At 43.3% G+C, this 25857-nt stretch overlaps 1 protein-coding gene and 1 long non-coding RNA gene across 3 annotated transcripts; one reads left to right on the top strand and one right to left on the bottom strand.

The window, feature by feature from the left end:
- Positions 1-7331: 7331 nt before the first annotated feature.
- LOC110489005 (rab11 family-interacting protein 5-like) lies at positions 7332-25721 on the top strand. Of its 2 annotated transcripts, XM_021561537.2 has the most exons (6): positions 7332-8078; positions 18036-18583; positions 18835-19456; positions 20533-23226; positions 24216-24360; positions 24610-25721. In XM_021561537.2, the coding sequence occupies exons 1-6, from the start codon at positions 7696-7698 to the stop codon at positions 24868-24870; spliced, it is 4653 nt and encodes a 1550-aa protein (XP_021417212.2). In that variant the 5' UTR covers positions 7332-7695; the 3' UTR covers positions 24871-25721. The 2 variants fall into 2 exon arrangements, with proteins under 2 accessions (XP_021417212.2, XP_021417213.2); XM_021561538.2 differs by lacking the exon at positions 20533-23226.
- Positions 15151-16155, bottom strand: LOC118938707. Its single transcript, XR_005035956.1, has 3 exons — positions 16019-16155; positions 15861-15923; positions 15151-15757 (listed from the first exon to the last, which is right to left on the bottom strand). It is a non-coding gene; the product is annotated as an uncharacterized LOC118938707 (long non-coding RNA).
- Positions 25722-25857: the final 136 nt, after the last annotated feature.

Raw genomic sequence — 25857 nt, 5'->3', positions numbered from 1 at the left:
ATTTATTATTATTTTTTTTAAATTTTATTATTTTTTTAAAATTGATTTTTTATACCTTTTTAACAAGGCAAGTCAGTTAAGACCACATTCTTATTTTCAATGACTGCCTAGGAACTGTGGGTTAACTGCCTCGTTCAGGGGCAGAACGACAGATTTTCACCTTGTCAGCTCGGGGGATCCATTCTTGCAACCTTAACTAGTCCAACGCAATAACGACCTGCCTCTCTCTCGTTGCACTCCACAAGGAGACTGCCTGTTACACGAATGCAGCAAGGTAAGTTGTTAGCTAGCATGAAACTTATCTTATAAAAATCCATCAATCATAATCACTAGTTAACTACACATGGTAGATGATATTACTAGATATTATCTATCGTGTCCTGCGTTGCATATAATCTGAGCATACAAGTATCTGATTGAGCGGTGGTAGGCATTCAAACAAACAACACTTTGTTGCGTTTTGCCAGCAGCTCTTCGTTGTGCGTCAAGCATTGCGCTGTTTATGACTTCAAGCCTATCAACTCCCGAGATGAGGCTGGTGTAACCGAAGTGAAATGGCTAGCTAGTTAGCGCGCGCTAATAGCGTTTCAAACTTCACTCGCTCTGAGCCTTGCAGTGGTTGTTTCCCTTGCTCTGCATGGGTAATGCTGCTTCGAGGGTGGCTGTTGTCGTTGTGTCCCTGGTTCGTGCCCAGGGAGGAGCGAGGAGAGGGACGGAAGCTATACTGTTACACTGGCAACACTAAAGTGCCGATAAGAACATCCAATAGTCAAAGGTAAATGAAATGCATATGGTATAGAGGGAAATAGTCCTATAATAACTACAACCTAAAACTTCTTACCTGGGAATATTGAAGACTCATGTTAAAAGGAACCACCAGCTTTCATATGTTCTCTTAGCGTTAGCTTTCTTACATAGCACATATTGCACTTTTACTTTCTTCTCCAACACTTTGTTTTTGCATTATTTAAACCAAATTGAACATGTTTCATTATTTATTTGAGGCTAAATTGATTTGATCTATGTATTATATTCAGTTAAAATAAGTGTTCATTCAGTATTGTTGTAATTGTCATTATTACAAACAAATAAATAGAAATTGGCGATTAATCTGCCTTTTTTGGTCCTCCAATAATTGGTATTGGTGTTGAAAAATCATAATCGGTCGAACTCTAATCCCAACCATGAAGCACGGGGTGGCAAACATCATGTTGTGGGGGTGCTTTGCTGCACGAGGGACTGGTGCACTTCACAAAATAGATGGCATCATGAGGTAGGACAATTATGTGGATATATTGAAGCAACGTCTCGAGACATCAGAAGTTAAAGCTTGGTCGCAAATGGGTCTTCCAAATGCACAATGACCCCAAGTATACTTCCAAAGTTGTGGCAAATTGGCTTAAGGACAACAAAGTCAAGGTATTGGAGTGGCCATCACAAACCCCCTGACCTCAATCCTATAGAAAATGTGTGGGAAGAACTGAAAAAGTGTGTGCGAGCAAGGGGGCCTACAAACCTGACTCAGTTACACCAGCTCTGTCAGGAGGAATGGACCAAAATTCACCCAATGTATTGTGGAAGGCTACCCAAAATGTTTGACCCAAGTTAAACCATTTAAAGGCAATGCTACCAAATACTAATTGAGTGTATGTAAACTTCTGACCCACTGGGAATGTGAGGAAATAAATAAAAGCTGAAATAAATCTCTCTACTATTATTCTGACATTTCATTCTTAAAATAAAGTGGTGATCTTAACTGACCTAAGAGGGAATTTTTACTAGGATTAAATGTCAGGAATGGTGAAAAACTGTTTAAATGTATATGTCTATGTAAACTTCCGACTTCAACTGTATGTCAATCAAGAACTGTGGCTTTCAGCTTCACCTGTTCGTAGCTATTTGTGTATTTTAATTGTTTTGTCCTCATTCTAATAATGTGTTATTGTTACAGGTGGAGCTTCAATCTTAAGATCGGGTGACACCTTGCCGAACTGATCCGGGAAAATGCTTCTTTATGGAAGCTTCAAACATCCTACCCTACTTACAACAGTTTGGTCCCACAGCCACTACCGTCTGGTTGCAAATTAAGGCTGCCTAACAATGGGTTTACCACACTGTTTCCTTTACTACTAGCATACAATGTTCATCTGGTACCTGCACGGGTTTGGGTAGCACTCAGTTTTTCATGACACTTTTACTCAAGTGCCCTTTTTGGGGTTGGCCCCACCGTTTCTATGGTCATGTTGCAATAGCGCCTGTTTCAGATATCATTATGGGTTAGACAGTTGGGTCTGAGTATGGGTTTACTTGGACGCTTCCCATCCGTTTCCTTTTGTGGAATTTTTTTTAGGCTAGTAGTCCGCAGTTTATCGTTTTTTACATTATGGATAATTGGTTCATCTTTAGTGGGCCTCTTAGGGCTAGCGTCAGCATGTCGCACACTAGGCAAATCACATTAGTCAGCCACTACGTCTAGTTGACGTCTCATGCCATCTTTTCCCATTTATATCCAATTAGAACAACTTTTCATCGCAACACAACCATTTTAATCTCTACACTAAGCTACTTGCTACCTGTTTTGCAGCATATGCTTGCAGTCTCAGACAAGGCAGTTCCCTCCGCTTGACGTCTCCGTAAGGTCTTTCTTTTTCATGGTCCCTTCAATGGCATTCACAACTCCTTCTATTATACATTTTCTTCACGTGATTTAGGGATTCTGACCTGGTCTCCTCACCTTAATCACTAGCTTCACTCAAGCATTTTAAATTGGGTTCCTGCGGTACTATCATAAGAGCTCGCACCTACACTTATCCTTTCTCTTGCTTTATGCTTATATTTTTCAACGCTGGACCATTGTCTGCTTCTCATATTACATTTGATTTATATCCCTCCCATTCAACCCTCTGTTTCATTCCTCTCATTTCTTAAGTAATATGAAGGTCCTATGATACACTGGTCTTTCGTTCAGAACTGGAGCAGTAACCACTGCAGCTACATTAGGTATTATTCCACCATCACTCTCCAGCAACTAGGTTACTGGCTATGTGCTGCTACACCTCACTTGTTAGGCCAAATCTTTTTGACTTCTCCTCAGCAATGGCTCCTTACCATAACTATCAATAGCTAATTTAGTTGGCGAGCTTTCAATGACACGCATGTATGTGGCAGTCATTCATATTACACTTGGCTTTTGGGTCACACATCTTTAGGCATGCATCACCATCCCTCGTTTACCTCATGCACAACTGGGTTCAAAGGAGCAAGCGTATCATGTTTCACAAATTGCATGACAGAATTTGTGGTCGGGTTCTACGTACCATCGTGCGTAACGTTTCTTCTAAATAAATTAGCGTAACAATAAGATTCACTCAGCAGATCAGCATTGGGCTAAACTCGGTTAGGTGCCCATATCTTCCTGCATTTTGGTCTGCACGGTTAGCGTTTCATGTCAATCATGCATATAGCATTACAGCATGCACTGTTGGGTTCAACGCTCGATTAGTGTTTCATGTTAATCATGCACATCTTATACGGCGTGCATGGCTGGGTAGACGTATACGCAGACGTGTCATTTCAATCAAACATTCCATTACAGCAGAACTGCACTTTTCTTCTATTCTTCACATGCGACTCTAGTACATCTATTTATCTTGCATTCCATCTTGAGATCCAACCACTGCTCGGCCATGTCCCTTCTCCCTGGTGAGTAACTTATTTATTTAGGGGAGGTCAATGCTAGCTGTCCAGCATAGGGCAACCAGTCATCAGCATTTGTTTAATTTGATTACAGTACACCTGTTGTAATTATGTCGGAACAGTTAATTATTTATTTTTATCCATCATTTCTATCCCATTTGTGATCAAAGGTGTGATCATTGAAGACACCTTTCACAATCATTGACCCGAAAAATAAATGTATTCTGATATAATTACAACATAAGTGTACTGTAATCAAATTAAATGAAAATTAACAATGTTTAGTAGGCATTAGTTTGCATCAATTTTGTCTTGAGCATTTGGGCATAGGTTCTCATCGGCATCGCAGTAAATGTCCTCATTGTACATGCACTCGGGGAAAAATGTGCATAACTCCACCTACGGTAACACTGTCAGGCTCAGGGCAATGTTTATACCCTTGCGGGAGCATGTAACGGACCTGTCTGGCCAGTGCAAGGCTAGCTGTTTAAATTCAATCTGACCATATCAGTTCACACCCAAGAAGACGATGTTCAAATGTACAGTCGTGGCCAAAAGTTTTGAGAATGACACAAATGTTAATTTTCACAGTCTGCTGCCTCAAGTTTGTATGATGGCAATTTGCATATACTCCAGAATGTTATAAAGATTGATCAGATGAGTTGCAAAGTCCCTCTTTGCCATGCAAATGAGCTGAATTCCCCAAAAACATTTCCACTGCATTTCAGCCCTGCCACAAAAGGACCAGCTGACATGCCAGTGATTCTCTCGTTAAAACAGGTGTGAGTGTTGACGAGGACAAGGCTGGAGATCACTCTGTCATGCTGATTAAGTTTGAATAACAGACTGGAAGCTTCAAAAGGAGGGTGGTGCTTGGAATCATTGTTCTTCCTCTGTCAAACATGGTTACCTGCAAGGAAACACGTGCCGTCATCATTGCTTTGCACAATAAGGGCTTCACAAGGCAAGGATATTGCTGCCAGTAAGATTGCACCTAAATCAACCATTTATCGTATCATCATGAACTTCAAGGAGAGCGGTTCAATTGTTGTGAAGAAGGCTTCAGGGTGCCCAAGAAAGTCCAGCAAGCTCCAGGACCGTCTCCTAAAGTTGATTTGGCTGCGGGATCGGGGCACCACCAGTACAGAGCTTGCTCAGGAATGGCAGCAGGCGTGAGTGCATCTGCACGCACAGTGAGGCGAAGACTTTTGGAGGATGGCCTGGTGTCAAAAAGGGCAGCAAGAAGCCACTTCTCTCCATGAAAAACATCAGGGACAGACTGATATCCTGCAAAAGGTACAGGGATTTGGACTACTGAGGACTGGGGTAAAGTCATTTTCTCTGATATATCCCCTTTCTGATTGTTTGGGGCATCTGGAAAAAGGCTTGTCCGGAGAAGACCAGGTGAGCGCTATCATCAGTCCTGTGTCATGCCAACAGTAAAGCATCCTGAGACCATTCATGTGTGGGGTTGCTTCTAAGCCAAGGGAGTGGGCTCACTCACAATTTTGCCTAAGAGCACAGCCATGAATAAAGAATGGTACCAACACATCCTCCGAGAGCAACTTCTCCCAACCATCCAGGAACAGTTTGGTGACGAACACTGCCATTTCCAGCATGACGGAGCACCTTGCCATAAGGCAAAAGTGATAACTAAGTGGCTCGGGGAAGAAAACATCAATATTTTGGGTCCATGGCCAGGAAACTCCCCAGACCTTAATCCCATTGAGAATGTGTGGTCAATCCTCAAGAGGCGGGTGGACAAACACATTTTGACAAACTCCAAGCATTGATTATACAAGAATGGCTGCCATCAGTCAGGATGTGGCCCAGAAGTTAGTTGACAGCATGCCAGGGTGGATTGCAGAGGTCTTGAAAAAGAAGGGTCAACACTGCAAATATTGACTCTTTGCATCAACTTCATGTAATTGTCAATAAAAGCCTTTGACACTAATGAAATGCTTGTAATTATACTTCAGTATTCCATAGTAACAGCTGACAAAAATATCTATAGACACTGAAGCAGCAAACTTTGTGAAAATTAATATTTGTGTCATTCTCAACTTTTGGCCACGACTGTACAGCTCAATTGTCAGTAGAAACCACATTTGTTTTAGCAAGTCAGCCATATCAGCTATGTTTTCTAAAAAGGCAGTAAATGAGGCTGAATGAACTGTTTCGCTCTTAGACAAGGTGTCACGTTCTGACCATAGTTCTTGTGTGTTTTCCTTGTTTTAGTGTTGGTCAGGACGTGAGCTGGGTGGGCATTCTATGTTGTGTGTCTAGTTTGTTTCTGTGTTTGGCCTGATATGGTTCTCAATCAGAGGCAGGTGTTAGTCATTGTCTCTGATTGGGAACCATATTTAGGTATCTTGTTTTGTGTTGGGGTTTGTGGGTGATTGTTTCCTGTTTTTGTGTTTTCTGCACCAGTTAGGACTGTTTCGGTTTTCACGTTTATTGTTTTGTATTCTGTTCAAGACCTGCATTAGTTTCTAAAAATATGTATTTGGGTGTTTTTGGAGAGTTAATGTTTTATCCGTGCACCTGCAACTGCAGAATGAGCATCAGGAAGTCTTATCGCCGGTGGAGTACATTTCTCAAAATGTAAGTGAAGTGAAATTGCTAAAAAAAAGTTTCTGTAAAAAGTTAACCTGTCCTCTACTTGTTCAACATTTAGCTGGGTGAATAAAATCATTTTTGTTTACATTTAAGTTATAGTAAATCCCCCCCAAAAAACATACGCTGTATATTGAAACAACAATCAATTGTTGACTTTATTAATGAGGAATAATATGAACATGTATTTTGCTTACTGTACGTGTTTTGCCTGTACATGTTTGCCAATACTTGTATGTCTTTTGCCAATGGAAATGCATAGATAACATTGAAGGTTCTATTGAACTTCTGTATTTTACAAAGCAGGAACAAGTAAATCACAGGGAGGAAGTTCTGAATCATTCCTGATGTGGGGATTGTGATAACTGCCATTTGGTGCATGAGTTGCATATCTAACTAATAATCAATTCCTCAAACAATACAATGAGCTGTCCATGTTACAATTAAGTACATGGCAGAGGTATTGCTTCAGTTTAACCAAATGGAATATAACGTTGCGGATAAAGTTCGGAATTACACAGTTTCATGTTTACAACATCTGTTAAACTCTAATCCTCCACAGACAGCCGCCCTGCCCACCACTCATTCATTATCTGAACATATGACATGAGAAAGGCATGTTAGGCTACTGTTAATTGGATTCAAATACAAAAGTAAATAAAATATTTACATGATCGCATAACTACTTGTCATCTTGATTCATTGTCAGAAGCAGTCAACTCAATTGTTAAGCACTTGTTTTCAATTTAGAACAGTTTCATTATGATAGGCTAATATTTAGCCGAGCCTACATTGCACATTGTCGCTTTCAACCAGACTATAACTTGATTGGGTGGGTTGTATTTTTTGGATTAGTCCCAGGCTACTATTATCCAATTGTTGCAATATTGAAAAACGCATTGTGTTATTGCATGCATGATTGTAACATAGTAGTATCATAATAATGTCACAGTAAGGCTTATGATAGGCCTATTGTTTTCCACCATCTTTTTTTGGGGGGGGGGGGGGGGTGCACCTATACGGTATGCGGACCTATTTTGTTAAGGAGGGCGGGCCGACAGTACATTGAGTTTTCGGACAGTAGACTAGTGATGAGGACTGACCAGCCTGCAGCGAGTAGCAAGTATTCTAATTAACAGATCGCACGCAGCTTTGAAGATGGCATGCAAGCGCGGGATAGCCTGCATATCCACAAACTGAAGTCTGAGACATGCCCGAGCATTTTGGAGAAATTCTGCAGAGGTCCTGTGTCTGTTTGTGCTAGCAAACCGGTGGACACAGATGCAAGGGCGAGGCTACAAGAAAAAGAAGCGTCAAGGGACGGCTATTTTGGACTTTCTATGGACTAGTCACGCTCCCCCAATCCATGCAACGTAATTTAAAATGATGTCCTTTATAGACTTAAATGATGACCAGAGATGGGTGCCTACACATGTGAATGTAACTGTCCTTCGTGCAAGGGGTTTGCGGACTAAGGGCAAGCACGGGGGTAGCCGTTATGTTTACACAATCATTCAGGTGGGGAAGGAGAAATACACCACTGGTTTGGTCGAGAAGGCGACTGTGCCAGAGTGGAATGAGGAATGCTGTTTCGAACTTCTACCCGGAATACTGGAGGATGGAGTTCGCAGTGCTTTTCCCTCAGGGAGCGGTGACTTGGTCCTCACCATTATGCACCGTGTGCTTATCGGACTTGACGTGTTTCTTGGTCAAGCAATCCTCCCTTTGGATAAAATATTTCAAGATGGAATGTGCCCGAGAGATGAGTAGGTTCCTCTCACTTACTAAGTTAATTTGCTAATGATGAACTTATTTCCACTGATTACATTGAAATGTAGGCTAAATTATAATAATATCACATCACTTTATAGGCCATTATGGCCATAGTAATTTGCCATGATTGACAGTAACATTAATAAGCCTAATCTGCTCAAGTATCTGTGCATTAGAGATGTCAACGATGACACATCATACTCATCATCTCTAATGCACAGATACTGGGGCAGGCCCAACTATGGAGAAGGGTGCAATTGCGGCCCGCAATTTGGGGTGCTCCTGCATGTCGGCATTCCTGCATCTGCTGGAACCTGTCTTTATACTTCTATTGGTCAAATTTGAAATTACAACAGGTGGGAGGTGTGGTTTCTCCAATACGGAAGGTGGCGTTAATGCACAATAATATTGGATGCCAGCCGCCGATATACCCCACAGGCACTGTTTTCCTGCAGTTATGTTAATGACGGCAAGGGCAGTTGTTCAGCAGGCGGGTGCGAAGGGCGCTGTGTGCCATCTTAGCCAGCTAGTCCTAAGGAGGATTCTGGTACACAGCAGGCTGGGGTGGCACAGTGTGCTGGCTAGCTAACTATCAAGATATCAACACCATGTGCTAGCTAACTATCAAGCTAGCTAGCCTGCTGTGCTAGCGGGAGGCAGGGATGATCGCCCCTGCCTGTCGGCGTGGTTTTTTCTGTGACACCCCGCATGTCGGGGGAGGGGAGCGAAACAGGCCTCACAAGCTCACAGAACGGGACCGGAAAGTGTTGAATCGCATAGCACGTAAAAATCATCCGTCCTCGGTTGCAACACTCATTACAGGGTTCCAAACTGCCTCTGGAAGCAAAGTCAGTACAAGAACTGTTCTAGTCGGTTTCCATTGTTGAGCAGCCGCACACAAGCCTAAAATCGGCATGCGCAATGCCAAGTGTCGGCTGGAGAAGTGTTAAGCTCGGCGCCATTGGACTCTGGAGCAGTAGAAACGCATTCTCTGGAGTGATGAATCACGCTTCACCATTTGGCAGTCCAACGGGCTAATCTGGGTTTGGCGGATGCCAGGAAAACACTACCTGCAACAATGTGTAGGGCCAACTGTAAAGTTTGGTGGAGGACGAATAATGATCTGGAGCTTTTTTTCATGGTTCAGGCTAGGCCCCTTAGTTCCAGTGAAGGAAAATCTTAATGATACGGCATACAATTACATTCTATACAATTCTGTGCTTCCAACTTTTTGGCAACAGTTTGGGGAAGCCCTTTCCTATTTCAGCATGACAAATCCCCCGTGCACAAAGCGAGGTCCATACAGAAATGGTTTGTTGAGATCGGTGTGGAAGAAATTAACTGGCCTGCGCAGAGCCCTAACCTCAACCCCATTGAACACCTTTCAGATTAAATGGAACACCGACTGCGAGCCAGACCTAATCGCCCAACATCAGTGCCCAACCTAACTAATGCTCTAGTGGCTGAATGGAAGCAAGTTCCCGCAGTAATGTTCCAACATCTAGTGGATAGTCTTCCCAGAAGCTGAAGGCTGTTACAGCATCAATGTGGGGACAATATAAAATGCCCATGATTTTGGAATGAGATGTTTGACTTGCAAGTGTCCACATACTTTTGGCCATGTAGTGTATGTAGATATCTTTGTTAGCAAAAATACTAAATTTACCACAGTCCAAAATTATAAGCTTTATATAGCCTATCAAAGTAATAAGACCAGATATTTTAATATATTTAACTTTGACTATATTTCACTGCTTCACTTAAGTAAAACGTTTTAAAATTCTTCCACTACCACAAAAATAATTTCAAAGAGCAGAAGCAAGTCACACTTTTTCTTCATGGAAAATGACCATATAGTTATAGTTATTATTATTTGGAATCTTCTTATACCTTAAGTTTAACTCTTCATCTTACTTCTGAGTTATTAGTGTGGCTTGTGACAGCAGCCACACTGTAAATGTTGTCCAAATTGTTTTCGACTTTTTAACGTGGCACACTTTAAATGTTGTAAGAATGATTTCTTACTTATTGCTATTATTTGGAAGATAATTTCTTACACCGTTTAAGATAGAAACACAATTCAAACTTTAAAAGTTATAGACTGATCTGGGTTAAGTTGCTTGCATACAACTTTGATACCATTTATACTTTTTAAACGATTACATTCTTTTGTCCTCCATCCACTTTCATGGGATTTTCTCAACATTCTAAGAGGCCCATTGTGACATCGTGATTTCCAATATTATTTTCTATTCACTTTAAACAATGTAACTTTTGACACAAATAAGCTACTTTGACAACTTTCCCAAAAACAAGTTGTATGGGTATGACATCTTGGTCTACATCTCTGCAGAACAGAATTGTCTTCTACCAATCAAAATGTATAGCTGTTTTAGTAACCGCATAAACTACACTGAACAAAAATATTAATGCAACATGTAAAGTGTTGGTTTCATGAGCTGAAATAAAAGTTCCCAGCAATGTTCCATATGCACAAAAAGCTTATTTCTCTCAAGTTTTGTGCACAAATTTGTTTACATCCCTGTTAGTGAGCATTTCTCCTTTTCCAAGATAATCCATCCACCTGACAAGTGTGGCATATCAAAAAGCTGATTTAACAGCACGATCATTACATAGGTGCACCTGGCACTGGGCACAATAAAAGGCCACTCTAAAATGTGCAGTTTTCTCACACAACATACACAATGCCACAGATGTCTCAAGTTTTGAGGGAGCGTGTAATTGGCATGCTGACTTCAGGAATGTCCACCTAAACTGTTGCTAGAGAATTTAATGTTAATTTCTATACCATAAACCACCTCCAACTTCATTTTAGAGAATTTAGCAGTACATCCAACCAGGGCTCGCAACTAACTTTTGTCCTACCGTCCCGGTACCATCATGGAAGAGCAATTCAACTGTCCCAAACTGAACTTGAACTGTCCCAAAATTAATATATATATACAGTGCCTTGCGAAAGTATTCGGCCCCTTGAACTTTGCGACCTTTTGCCACATTTCAGGCTTCAAACATAAAGATATAAAACTGTATTTTTTTGTGAAGAATCAACAACAAGTGGGACACAATCATGAAGTGGAATGATATTTCAAACTTTTTTAACAAATCAAAAACTGAAAAATTGGGCGTGCAAAATTATTCAGCCCCTTTACTTTCAGTGCAGCAAACTCTCTCCAGAAGTTCAGTGAGGATCTCTGAATGATCCAATGTTGACCTAAATGACTAATGATGATAAATACAATCCACCTGTGTGTAATCAAGTCTCCGTATAAATGCACCTGCACTGTGATAGTCTCAGTGGTCCGTTAAAAGCGCAGAGAGTATCATGAAGAACAAGGAACACACCAGGCAGGTCTGAGATACTGTTGTGAAGAAGTTTAAAGCTGGATTTGGATACAAAAAGATTTCCCAAGCTTTAAACATCCCAAGGAGCACTGTGCAAGCGATAATATTGAAATGGAAGGAGTATCAGACCACTGCAAATCTACCAAGACCTGGCCGTCCCTCTAAACTTTCAGCTCATACAAGGAGAAGACTGATCAGAGATGCAGCCAAGAGGCCCATGATCACTCTGGATGAACTGCAGAGATCTATGGACTCTGTCCATAGGACAACAATCAGTTGTATATTGCACAAATCTGGCCTTTATGGAAGAGTGGCAAGAAGAAAGCCATTTCTTAAAGATATCCATAAAAAGTGTTGTTTAAAGTTTGCCACAAGCCACCTGGGAGACACACCAAACGTGTGGAAGAAGGTGCTCTGGTCAGATGAAACCAAAATTGAACTTTTTGGCAACAATGCAAAACGTTATGTTTGGCGTAAAAGCAACACAGCTGAACACACCATCCCCACTGTCAAACATGGTGGTGGCAGCATCATGGTTTGGGCCTGCTTTTCTTCAGCAGGGACAGGGAAGATGGTTAAAATTGATGGGAAGATGAATGGAGCCAAATACAGGACCATTCAGGACCATTCTGGAAGAATCACAAATGCTCTCCATCCAACCTCACTGAGCTCGAGCTGTTTTGCAAGGAGGAATGGGAAAACATTTCAGTCTCTCGATGTGCAAAACTGATAGAGACATACCCCAAGTGACTTACAGCTGTAATCGCAGCAAAAGGTGGCGCTACAAAGTATTAACTTAAGGGGGCTGAATAATTTTGCACGCCCAATTTTTCAGTTTTTGATTTGTTAAAAAAGTTTGAAATATCCAATAAATGTCATTCCACTTCATTTATTTTTTATTTTATTTCACCTTTATTTAACCAGGTAGGCTAGTTGAGAACAAGTTCTCATTTACAACTGCGACCTGGCCAAGATAAGGCATAGCAGTGTGAACAGACAACACAGAGTTACACATGGAGTAAACAATTAACAAGTCAATAACACAGTAGAAAAAAGGGGAGTCTATATACATTGTGTGCAAAAGGCATGAGAAGGTAGGCGAATAATTACAATTATGCAGATTAACACTGGAGTGATAAATGATCAGATGGTTATGTACAGGTAGAGATATTGGTGTGCAAAAGAGCAGAACAATAAATAAATAAAAACAGTATGGGGATGAGGTAGGTGAAAATGGGTGGGCTATTTACCAATAGACTATGTACAGCTGCAGCGATCGGTTAGCTGCTCAGATAGCAGATGTTTGAAGTTGGTGAGGGAGATAAAAGTCTCCAACTTCAGCGATTTTTGCAATTCGTTCCAGTCACAGGCAGCAGAGAACTGGAACGAAAGGCGGCCAAATGAGGTGTTGGCTTTAGGGATGATCAGTGAGATACACCTGCTGGAGCGCGTGCTACGGATGGGTGTTGCCATCGTAACCAGTGAACTGAGATAAGGCGGAGCTTTACCTAGCATGGACTTGTAGATGACCTGGAGCCAGTGGGTCTGGCGACGAATATGTAGCGAGGGCCAGCCGACTAGAGCATACAAGTCGCAGTGGTGGGTGGAATAAGGTGCTTTAGTGACAAAACGGATGGCACTGTGATAAACTGCATCCAGTTTGCTGAGTAGAGTGTTGGAAGCAATTTTGTAGATGACATCGCCGAAGTCGAGGATCGGTAGGATAGTCAGTTTTACTAGGGTAAGTTTGGCGGCGTGAGTGAAGGAGGCTTTGTTGTGGAATAGAAAGCCGACTCTTGATTTGATTTTCGATTGGAGATGTTTGATATGGGTCTGGAAGGAGAGTTTAGAGTCTAGCCAGACACCTAGGTACTTATAGATGTCCACATATTCAAGGTCGGAACCATCCAGGGTGGTGATGCTGGTCAGGCGTGCGGGTGCAGGCAGCGAACGGTTGAAAAGCATGCATTTGGTTTTACTAGCATTTAAGAGCAGTTGGAGGTCATGATTGTGTCCCACTTGTTGTTGATTCTTCACAAAAAAATACAGTTTTATATCTTTATGTTTGAAGCCTGAAATGTGGCAAAAGGTCGCAAAGTTCAAGGGGGCCGAATACTTTCGCAAGGCACTGTAGTTAAGAGAGAACAATGTTATTGTGAACTGCTTACTGAAGAAATGTAAGTTAGAGACATTCCATCACCAGCTGCCCCATTTAAACAATATAACACAACAATATACAATAAAGAACGTGTGTGTTCCCCGGCCTTCACGTTCTCTGCTTCACCCTCCCTCTTCAGTTACTGAAGAATGTTCACCTTAACCTTAACCCACTTGCTAACAGCCAGGGTCTACAATGTACTTTTTGGTACACTGGCCACTATGGCAGGTAGATTAAAAACTCAACAGTGCTTCTAAAAATGAATCTGTCTTCACATGCGCACGCACTGCCTCGGCTGCAACCTCAGCTCCTAAATGCCATATAAACTCCCTGCAACCTCAGCTCCTAAATGTCATATAAACTCCCTGCAACCTCAGCTCCTAAATGTCATATAAACTCCCTGCAACCTCAGCTCCTAAATGTCATATAAACTCCCTGCAACCTCAGCTCCTAAATGTCATATAAACTCCCTGCAACCTCAGTTCCTAAATGTCATATAAACTCCCTGCAACCTCAGCTCCTAAATGTCACAGCAACTCCCGGCACAGGCAACCTCAGCTCCTAAATGCCCTATATACTCCCTGCAACCTCAGCTCCTAAATGCCACAGCAACTCCCTGCAACCTCAGCTCCTAAATGCCACAGCAACTCCCTGCATACCTCAGCTCCTAAATGCCACAGCAACTCCCTGCATACCTCAGCTCTCAAATGCCACAGCAACTCCCTGCAACCTCAGCTCCTAAATGCCACAGCAACTCCCTGCAACCTCAGCTCCTAAATGCCACAGCAACTCCCTGCATACCTCAGCTCTCAAATGCCACAGCAACTCCCTGCATACCTCAGCTCTCAAATGCCACAGCAACTCCCTGCAACCTCAGCTCCTAAATGACACAGCAACTCCCTGCAACCTCAGCTCCTAAATGCCACAGCAACTCCCGGCACATGCAACCTCCGCTCCTAAATGCCACAGCAACTCCCTGCATCCTCAGCTCCCAGATGCCACAGCAACTCCCTGCAACCTCAGCTCCTAAATGCCACAGCAACTCCCTTCATACCTCAGCTCTCAAATGCCACAGCAACTTCAGATATTCCCTCTTTCTAAGTTTCTACCATTAGGCTGTATAACATTCTGTCGCATTATAAAAAATGCTTTTATCAGGTGCGCGTTTGAGGATGCCATTTTCCTTTAATAGCATTTTGGAACATTCACGCATATGGCCGAGACGAGTGAACACATTGCTGCGCTTGTAATGTACATTTTTCATAGTTTTATTAACTTTTAAGCTAAATGTTGTGATCTGTTTTATCAGCCTTGTCTTTGTGTTTAAACATTTTAGTATGGAATCACTCTTGTATGCATTTTATATTCTTCTGGCCTATTGTCCTGCAACTGTCCCAAAGTCTGTTTTGAACCTTCCAAGGCATATTTTTTATCGTCCCCAGGATGACGGGACACCATTAATTTCGAGCCCGGCGTCCAACCAGCCTCACAACCACTGACCATGTGTATGGCTTAGTGTGAGCAAGCTGTTTGCTGATGTCAAGGTTGTGAACAGAGTGCACCATGATGGCGGTGGGGTTATGGCAGGGAAGGACTGGGAGTAAAAAACAGCCCTGGACTTTTATCCAGACCGGCCCACCAGAACCGGCACCGTATACTCCACACGGCCACCCTGCTAATGCATGCATGTTCACACACGGCCCGCCCCTAATACAACCACCTAGCTGCATCACAACCATTGATCACTATTGCAGTACTACGTTAAAAAGGCTGCAGAACACACACACACAGACACTGCACAATGTTATAAAACCTTTACAGAACACACACACAGACACTGCACAATGTTATAAAACCTTTACAGAACACACACACGGACACTGCACAATGTTATAAAACCTTTACAGAACACACACACAGACACTTCACAATGTTATAAAACCTTTACAGAACACACACTGAATTTGTCATGATTGAACTACCTCACATCATGAAGCCTAGAGTGAAAAAGCGATTCTAAAATATCCACAATACTCACTGAGACATAGAACCGTCTAGCTGCTGCTCAGGGTCAGCTGGCTGACTTTAAATCATGGGAGTACACCTTCTAAAAAACAATGGTTGGACACCTCTCCAAACATAGAACGTAACCTGTAAGAGAGCAGCACAAGCCATCATGAGTCATGATTAAACTACATCACAGTATCTGAAGCCTAGAGTTAAAAAGAGATGCTATAATATTCACAATACTCACTGAAACACAGAACTGTCTAACTGCTGCACAGGGTCTGCTGGCTGGCTTCACTCAGTCAAAGTACTGGACAGCAATATTAGGCAGGAACAATAGATATTAGAAATGTAGGAGTAAAATAATGGTAAGTAAGCAAGTTATAGGTAATATGTTGCAACTACCTTATTGGAGGAACAATTTTCTCAACAGCTGGCTTTTCTCTGCAACTCTATGGATCACCATGTCAGTATCCAGGGCCATTAGGATGTCCTCCTCAGTAACCATGTCAGTATCCAGGGCCATTAGAATGTTCTCATCGGTAACCATGTCAGTATCCAGGGCCATTAGGATGTCCTCCTCAGTAACCATGTCAGTATCCAGGGCCATTAGGATGTCCTCCTCAGTAACCATGTCAGTATCCAGGGCCATTAGGATGTCCTCCTCAGTAACCATGTCAGTATCCAGGGGTATTAGGATGTCCTCCTCAGTAACCATGTCAGTATCCAGGGCCATTAGGATGTCCTCCTCAGTAACGATGTCAGTATCCAGGGCCATTAGGATGTCCTTCTCAGTAACCATTAGGATGTCCTCCTCAGTAACCATGTCAGTATCCAGGGCCATTAGGATGTCCTCCTCAGTAACCATGTCAGTATCCAGGGCCATTAGGATGTCCTCCTCTGTAACCATGTCAGTATCCAGGGCCATTAGGATGTCCTCCTCAGTAACCATGTCAGTATCCAGGGCCATTAGGATGTCCTCCTCGGTAACCATGTCAGTATCCAGGGCCATTAGGATGTCCTCCTCGGTGGCCATCAGCATGAAGGCCTCTAGGTGTTCTTGTGAGAGAGTGCTCCTGAGTCTACTCTTGATATACTTTAAGGTAGAGAAACTTACAGCACAAGCTACCTGGGTAACTGAGAGGGTGAGTAGGAACATGTATCCAAGGGCAAGGATATGGTATGCATCAGTCAGCAGGTTGTACCGTCTCAACATCTGGTAACAACACAATCACAATTCGTTGCAGGATTCTTCATTTCGGCCTCATCTTCATTTCCATCAGGGCCATCCTCCACTGTCCTTGTATTCCTCCAATACTGAACTTTTCAGTATTTTCCACTTTACAGCGAGGCTTCTCAGCTCACATTACAAATTGTCAACAGTTGCTCGCTTATCAAATCTAAGCAAACATTTGCTGAGATCTTGAAGGGCTGTCTCTGGAAGACCATTGGATGTTATTTGGGAGATGTTTCTAGGGTCCAGAAGGGCTAGGTCAGCATATAGAGTGCCACGAGACATAAATCGCCTGTGGATACTATCTGTGACTGTATCCATAATTTGACTGTGGACTTGAATTTTATAGACATTCTCTGTCTCTGTCAAAGCTTCATCTTGAGCCATCTCTCCAGACATGATTTTCTTCTTTCTTGCTCTATTCCGTGGCAGAGTGGCTTCCACCTTCTCCAGCTCTGTGTCCTCATCCTGTTCTTTGATCTTCTTATTTGCAAACTGAACAAATGTGTCTGTAGCTGCCTTAATGGTGTCAAAGTCTCTTGACATGCCTTTTAGGGTTTCCTGTGTAGCCACAACCATTCGATGGGCAGACAGGATGTCCATCCAACTTGTTTGCAGGTATTTGGACAGTGGTGACGTGTTCTCAAATATCCAAAGAAATATTTGAGCTGTCAGTATCGTCTCATACCTGAGAAGTGTCTCAGTAACTAGGTTGATACATGATTTCGCCTGGCCCAGAAAAAGTTGAGTTGCGTCTGGACACCCGTTGGCCCTCTATGATAGGCTCCAGGGGAGTTCACATTTAAAAAGTGAAATAAATCTTCAGATGTCTGACAGGCAGACAGCTGTGCCTATATTAACCCCCGCTGTACCAAACTAAATGCTAGACTGGAAGCAAGGGTAAATAATGTGAAAGTTGAGATAAATGCAAGAGATGATTCGGACAGCAACATGAACATGATAGTCTTATGGAGGCGCAGTGATAATTTGAGATGGAACTGTTAACAGGCATGGTGTGCCTGTGTCGGCCAATACAGCACAGCTTAGAATGCTGCTCATCCAATCAGCATTCAGGATCCAAACAACACGTTTTATCATATAAAATATGCGTTTAAGTTGCATGACAATGCATGTGTGGAGCGCTGGGGATGGTTGACGCCTTACAGTCTCCTCTCACTGTGGGTCCAGATGGCTCAAACTCAACTCCAAGGCCGGCCGGAAGGAGAAGGAGCGCGGCGAGATCCAGGTGACGGTCCAGTTCACCCGCAACAACCTGACAGCCAGCATGTTCGACCTAACCATGAAGGATAAGCCACGGTCTGCCTTCGGCAAACTTAAGGACCGCGTGACAGGGAGGAAGATCGGCGACATGGAGTCCTCATCAGCCATCGTGCCGGGACGCTTCGCCACCCTGTCAGGTTCCCTAGGAAAGCCTTTCCGAGAGGGGGACCGAGGGGAAGGGGGAGAGGACCCCGTGGAGGTAGCCGAGGAGAAGCGGAGCAAGGTGAAGGATTTCTTCAAGGGGAAGGGAAAGCTGAGGAGTTCGTCCGACACAAGGTCGTGCTCGTCGCTGGCCTCAGAGAGCAGCGTGTTGTCCTTGACCAGTGAGAGGCCCTGCCCCCCTCCTCTGGACCTAGGCATCCTGGTGGACCCTTCCAGTCCCCCCAGCTCCCCCATCTACAGCAACAAGGTCAAAGTTGACACCCACCACAGAGACACAGACCTAGCTAAAAAAGGTAAGCATGCAGATTTCCTCTGTCCAAGTGTTTCATTTTCATTAGAAATTGCCCTGTATGTCTGTAATATGCAGTGACCTGTTTAGATTATATTCTGACAGAATCTTTAGCAGACACAAAAAAGCATGTATTGTATCTAAAGGATCTAGCAAGCTTATGCAGTTTAAGGAATTGTTTTGGAAGAGAGGTTATTGTTAAGGCCGATCCATTTCAGGCCAATACTTTGACCCCCTTTTTTTCCCCCCAAATAGTGCTCAACAACACACAATCTTCCCCAAAGATACTGACTCACAATCGAACCCTCAGCGACGAGGCAAGTAGGATCACCACTACTGCCGTTCCCCAGCCCTGTCCTGCAGTGGAATCCCTCAAAGGTCAGGGTATGACTCCCTCCCAATCCTCTCTGTGCATCAACGGAAGCCACATCTACGGATCCGAACCAGTGGGTCCCAAGGGCTCAGGCACCCTCCCATCCAAGCTGGTCCTCCTTGAGAAGTGCTCCCCCCTCTCTCGTTCGCTGCAGAACCTCACAAAGCAGAACGAGGACAATGGTTCAGCCGGTGAGGGACGGCGCTGGTCCTTCGACAAGGTGAATAAGGAAGATGAGTATGTGGAGAAGGAGGCCGTACCTCATGTCTCCCAGGTTCAAAGCGCACAGGTGGGGGGTCGTCCTGTGCTGGCAGCTGCCTCAATGCTGTCTTCCAACACCACGGTGGACTCAGCAGACAAAAGGAAAAAGCTCAGAAAGTCGTTATTCTCTGGAGGGAAGAGTGATTCTCTACCTGCCAAGTTGGCGCCGAGCCAGGGTTGTCCTCTCACCGAGGGGAGACTGCGAGGCTGGTTTGGCTCCAGTGACTCCCAGAACAAGCCAAGGTGAGTGGAGGGTCATTTCAGATGTCTCCACACTCCAGGACTTCATACAGTTTTGCCTTCCATCAAAAGCACACAGACATTTACATCTGGGAAGGTATTTGATTTCCTTGTGTTCAGTGTTTATGCTGCCCCTTGTTCCTTTCAAATAGAAATGTGGCCAGTTCATCTACCATTTCAAATCAATCAAATGTATTTTATAAAGCCCTTTTTACATCAGCAGTTGTCACAAAGTGCTGCAATCTCATATCACCTCATGTAAGGCACAACATGTTAAGGTTCATACTGTACTATTAACACAGGATAATAGTCGACATCTAGGCCATTTGTATAAGAATATATGTAACGTTACTGTCCTTTGAATCAGAGGAAATCAAAGACAGAGGCCATGTGACGAGTTGAAAAGGAAATAATGGCATATACAGTATATTTCACTCAACCTTGCTTGGGGTCAGATACTGTATACAGTGATTGAATCAGATACTGTATACAGAGAAAGATCTACCTGCACTTTAAGCTTTAGGTTTGGTATGTTGTGGAACATCTGGGCCAGTATTCATAAAGCATATCAGAATAGGAGTGCTGATCTAGGATCAGATCCTCCCTGTCCATGTAACCTTATTCATTATGATCTAAAAGTCCAAACTGATCCTAGATTAGTACTTTACTCTGTGATGCTTTATGAATACTGGCCCAATACACTAATCACCTGTTTTTGCTATTAAATTATCTGCAGTATTACTGTTTCTATTACTGTTCCAAATGTAGTACATCTTGCATTTTTGCTCTTCACCTTGCTTCAGTAATTTGCTAAATGTTATTTTGCTTTTTGTAGTACACTCTTGTTGCTGTTTTCCATAACACGTTATTGTTTGCATTTTTGGGCAATTGTAGCATATTCACATATGAAAATATTTGAAGCTAGTCCTCAAATAGACAGTAGTTGGCATGAGATGCTTCTTCTCTTTAGACATCTGGGTTACCTTTTTCTATGTGTGTTAGAAAATGGCACCCATATTTTGAATGGGTCAGCTTGCACAGAATTAACAAAGAGGACTGCTTGTGCCTTCCCTCCACAGGCTGGAAGTTTCTTCTAAGGTAGAAAGCGACTCAGACACCCCTCCTCCCCTCCCCCCTCGCTCCCCCATTCCCACCCAGTGCTCTTCTTCCACTGGCCGTGCCTCACCCGACAGTGGCCATCCCACTAACACCTTCACCCCATCTCTGACACACAACCCCATCTCTCTCTCAAACCCCTTCCTCCCGTGTCTGCAGTGTAACCCCTTTTTTGAGGACCTCATAACCGAAGAGGCCCGGAGGTCCCCCCCTTGCGCCACCTGCTCCCCCTGTCATTCCACAGCTTTGCCTTGCATCCCCAGTACTGCCCACGATGTCGCAGTGCCAAAGAAAATGGCCGCAATACGGCGCGAGCGGCCCAGGCCTGTAGCCAGGCAGACATCCCTCCCTGCCTTACTCCCGAGAGCGGTGACTGCCAGCCCCCCGAATCCGTTCACCTCTCGCTCCATATCAGAGAGCTTGGGAAGAGAATGCGACGAGTCCTTTGACGCCTTTGCGTCCAGCAGGCTGAATTCGCCAAAGAGCTCTCCTACCAATCACCCTTCGAATGCAACCTCGTGGCAAGCTCAAGTAAGAAGCACTCCTCCACATAAGGGTAACACTATTCCACCCATTGAGGAGATGCGGATGAGTGAAGAAGAAGCAAAGCCTCCACCGTTGCCTCCACGGAGGCCCATAACAAGACCTTTGGTAAACAAGAGATCTTCTGACAGCTGGTTGCACAGGGGTCAGGAGCTGGCTGTGCAGAAAGAGGCCTGTCTCCTGTCACAAACGGGCGCAGCTTCCCTGCAGCACACAAGAGAAGGCGGGCACAAGAGATGCACACCAAGTCCCCACCTGTACCCAAGCTTAGGCAAAGACCTTCTCGTCAGCAGTGACATGTCCGACTTTCATACCGAACACTCACAGCATTATGCCAATATTTCTCCAGAGTCTCCATCTCCATTCAAGTCTGAAGATGACTTCAAGAAGTTTGACTATGAACCATTGCGAGATGTAGATGATAGCTGTAAATGTATGTTTACTGAGCAGGACTTATGGCCAGATGCAACAGAAAACCATCTAGACCCGAATGTAAAGGATTCGATAATATTGTTAGCCTCAGAGGATACGACGGACACCAGTCCCACTGTTAGAGAAGACGCCATTGTAAAGAACACTTCACCTTCTGAAATCAAAGCCTTATCTCTACCAGTAATGCTTCTTGATAGTGAAATGACTGTTGCCGACCTACTGTATATGTCTTCCCCAAAACACTCTAAATCCAGTCTTAAGACGCTTGACATTGCGTCAATTACACCAGATCCAACAATGGAATTATTCTCAATTCACCCAGATAAACCTACCAAGTCCAGAAACATCCATCATGAATCGCCTCCACTAACCTTGGAAGATCTAAATAAAAATCTAAGTAACTCTGATTTTAGTTTTATTGACTCTGCTTCTGATGCTTCCCCATCTCCATCTGAAATGATTCCAGTGCATACCCTCAAAAGTTTAGGTGGCATTTTTCCTCAACCTCCACAAGTTACTCACATAGCATCTTCTGCTCATGATATACGGCTATCTGCAGAGGATATGCTAACTTTTCAGAAGCCTAGTACTATAGACGTCAACTCTGCCCTAAAAGCAAATTTACCAGAAGCCTCGCTTTGTCAAGACAATTGGCAAGATGGAGGTTGTGAATTGAACACATCAGGCAGAGATCCGGCAAGCAATAAGAACAATAGCATTTTTACGCCTAACAGTCTTAACATTGAGTCTGAAGACATCACTAGAGACACTGTAGATATAAAACACACACAATCTCCACTGAATAGAAAAGGCAACATTTATAAATCAAAGATAGACAGTTCAATAGTAGACCCTTCATGTCACATTAGAACTTCTCCAGTTTCTCCACAGATTGGAATGCAACAGGAAGTTGTACGCAATAAACAGGAATTGAGTCAGCCTCTGGTCAAACGAACCAAGCCTGTCAATGAGTCTTCACCAAGGGGTTCTAGTTCACACAGAAGTCTCAAGGGAATGATACGAGAGCTCTACGGCAACGGTGGTGCAAATAGCCCTGGCAAAGGATTGCATGAGAGCCCTCTTCACCAATCACTGTCTCCTGGGCATGTACTCACAGAGAGCATTGAAGTACCCTTCTCATATCAACCCACCAAATCAAATTTTTCCTCACCTTTGTCACCAGATAGAGAGACAACGTTCAAGGCAGCTAAATTATTTGTTTCCTTGCAAAAAACAAACACAAATAGTTCCACTCAGTCAATTACAAAAGAAAACTGCTTAACGGAACGTTCCCCATCCAAACATACCGGGACCATCAGCTTCGAAGACCTCCATGCCAAAGTAGCCCCAAACGTCAGAAGCCCCATGAGTGCCAGGTTAAGGCCTGGTGTCTCTCTGCATGCTTCCAGTCCCTCCTCTGTGGCCCCCTCCTTGGTGACTGAAACTAATGCCCAGGCTAAGCTACTCCCCACCCCCGGGCCCTCCTCCATACATCACCCCCCAATCTTGAGACCCAGCACCGGAGCCAATGCCACCTTGGCTATTGCCCCCTGCACCTCTTCCTCCTTCTCCTCCTCCTCTTCTACCTCCTCCACCACTGTCCAGCCCCTGGTCGATGCACGGCACACACTTTTACCTGAGGAGACCCAGCCAGCTAGCAGCCTGCCCCGACAAGAGAGCAGGTGAGACTTCTCCTCACACTTAAGCTCTGCAGAGTGTAGCCACTTGACCTCTCTTGAGAAAATATCAGGTTGGGTTGCCAGGTTGTAGTCAACAATGGGATGCAATAATTAGAAATAGTTAGACAGCTAACTAAGACAGCACACCTGCTAGCTGTTTATGAGCCATAGCTTGAAAACCTGAACCTACATATTGTTAGACTGTATTCTCATTCTTCCAAACAAAACTAAAATGTTCAGTTCCTTTTATTTAATATATTCAAGTAGCTTCCTTAAGAGGAAGTTCTCTTTATTAATCAGTATATATCCCCTACCAGTACCACCTACCCATGCAAACCCATTGGTTGCTACGGTTTTGTAAATTGCTTAATCTTTTACGTTGCTCATCTCACTTCTGTGTAATTAACTTATGTGTCATACATTTGTGTTGCTGACTGTCCCATAAACATCTAGAAGTCCACATCCACAATCACAGTCACCACAATGAAAATCTCAGCCTTATCTTGATGATTTAAACAACTGCTTCAGCTCTCTGCTGAAATTTTGACCATCTGTAAATGAAAGCAAAATGGAAGTGCCTTCCTTCACTCTCAATAGGTATAGGGTGACGTTTCCTCAAGATGCTGATCTTGGGTCAATTTGCGATTTCCCACTAAGGTAGCTGATCCAAGATCTGTACCTAAGGAAACTTCACCCTGGAGCCTGTCATTCCTGCTGAGGGATACCGGCTTTGTGCTATACTAAAATCAGACAACATAAGCTCTTTTTATGCTCTCTTGCTGAAACCTGTTGCTGAACAGGTTTTGTTGTTTTGTAGAGATATATACAGTAAATTCTAAATCCAGGCTGGTGCATTGTTATGAATTTTACCATATACTATGTAATGCCAGTGCCTCACATTGTACTGTACTATATATTGATTTTCATGTGAAAAGTGTTATGTACACATAATCCAATGCAGTGAACCTTTGATGGTGATGTTTTCTTTGCAGCCCCCACCCAGTGAAGCCCTTGACCACCACAGCCAGTCAGGGGGAGAAGAAAGAGGGCCGGTCATTTCTAGAGAAGCTCAAGTCTTCCATCCACTCAGGCCTCGCCGCCAAGCAGACACTGGCTGAGGCTGAGACTGAGATTGAGGTATAAAAGAGTCCATGAATGGCTGACTCTGTAAAACAATACATTTCACTGCACCTATCCGGTGTATGTGACAATAAAATGTATTCTGACAGAAATAGATTTTTATCAATTGAGTACCTCCTCTTGTTAATCTGTGTTTTCCCATTTTATGTAACAGATCCAGTCTTGTCAGATCAGTGATTACTTCAAGATAGGAATGAAGAATGTATTCTTAAAGTATTCTGACAGGGCCTGTGTGTGTCTTCTCAGGAATCATTAACGGACAGGTCTGCCCAGTACGAGCAGCTGACCAAAATGGAGCTGATCTCCCTTCTGCTGCAGCAGCAGATGGATATGGAGAACCAGAAGGCGGCCTCAGAACAGCAGGCGGTGCCGCTTAAGAAACACGAGGCGGAGATGAAGAAGATCAAGGCGCAGGTGCGCGACCTGGAAGACTACATCGACAGGCTGCTGGTGCAGATCATGGAGCAGACACCCACACTCCTTCAAGTGCGCTCCCGACACAAGTGACCGCTAGTGCTAGTATAATATAGTATAATATAGGGCCATGGTCACCATCAAACCCTAGTCCCAGAGAGCTACTAGGAGGAGCAGACTCTTGTTCCAGCTCAGTCCCTGATTAGGTCTTGATGGTTAGTTGTTTAGCTGAACCAGAAGTTATAGTGCAGGGCTGAAACAAAAGCCTACACATCCAAGTAGTTCTTTCCGGACCAGGGTTGGTGATCACTTCTCCAGGGGCAGGTGTAGTTCAACACATCCCTAAGCAAAAAGTAAATCTCACAACCATCCAGGTTTCACTGCTGATACCCTGCCTCGTTGATAAAAGACACAATATTGCCCACTGTGCATGCTTGCTATAGCTCAAATGTCAGGCTGCAAGGACTAATCAGAAACTGTAGTCATAGCAAATGTTACTGGTCACTTTACACTTGCTACTTAGTATAATGAAAGTGGCACAGCTTTTGTCAAATGTACTGCATTAGAATTATTATATTATTATTATATTATTATATCTGCATTGATGAAGAATACAGAAAATGTAATATTCAGTGGTATAAATTGTTCTCACTTGATATGACATTGCCTCAAATTCAGAAAAACATGTAAGTGTCTGAATTAGTTTGATATGGACCCAAATGATCTTCATCATGGTAAATACTGTAATTATTTGCCATAAGACACTGACTCAAAAACAGACCGACTCGAGGAGAATTCCACTGAATTTCAATTTGTCTACATGGGGAAAGGTGAACTTGAGCTAGTGTCATATTTAGTAAATAATTATGTATTTTTTTTACTCTTCATGGATGAAGTGTGTGCAAAGAATAAATTAATAAATGTTAATGTGGTAAGATAGGTATTACAATGAATTCAAAGGCATTTATTTATGCTATTTAAGTTATATTTTCACATTTTGGTTTGGATTTGCAAAGCGAATGTATATAATTATGTATATTGGTTTGTTTATATAATTTTTGTAATGACATTGCCTGTATT

The sequence above is a fragment of the Oncorhynchus mykiss genome, chromosome 14, assembly GCF_013265735.2.
Source record: "Oncorhynchus mykiss isolate Arlee chromosome 14, USDA_OmykA_1.1, whole genome shotgun sequence".
Lineage (NCBI taxonomy): Eukaryota > Metazoa > Chordata > Actinopteri > Salmoniformes > Salmonidae > Oncorhynchus > Oncorhynchus mykiss.
This window is presented reverse-complemented; position numbering and strand designations above follow the sequence as displayed.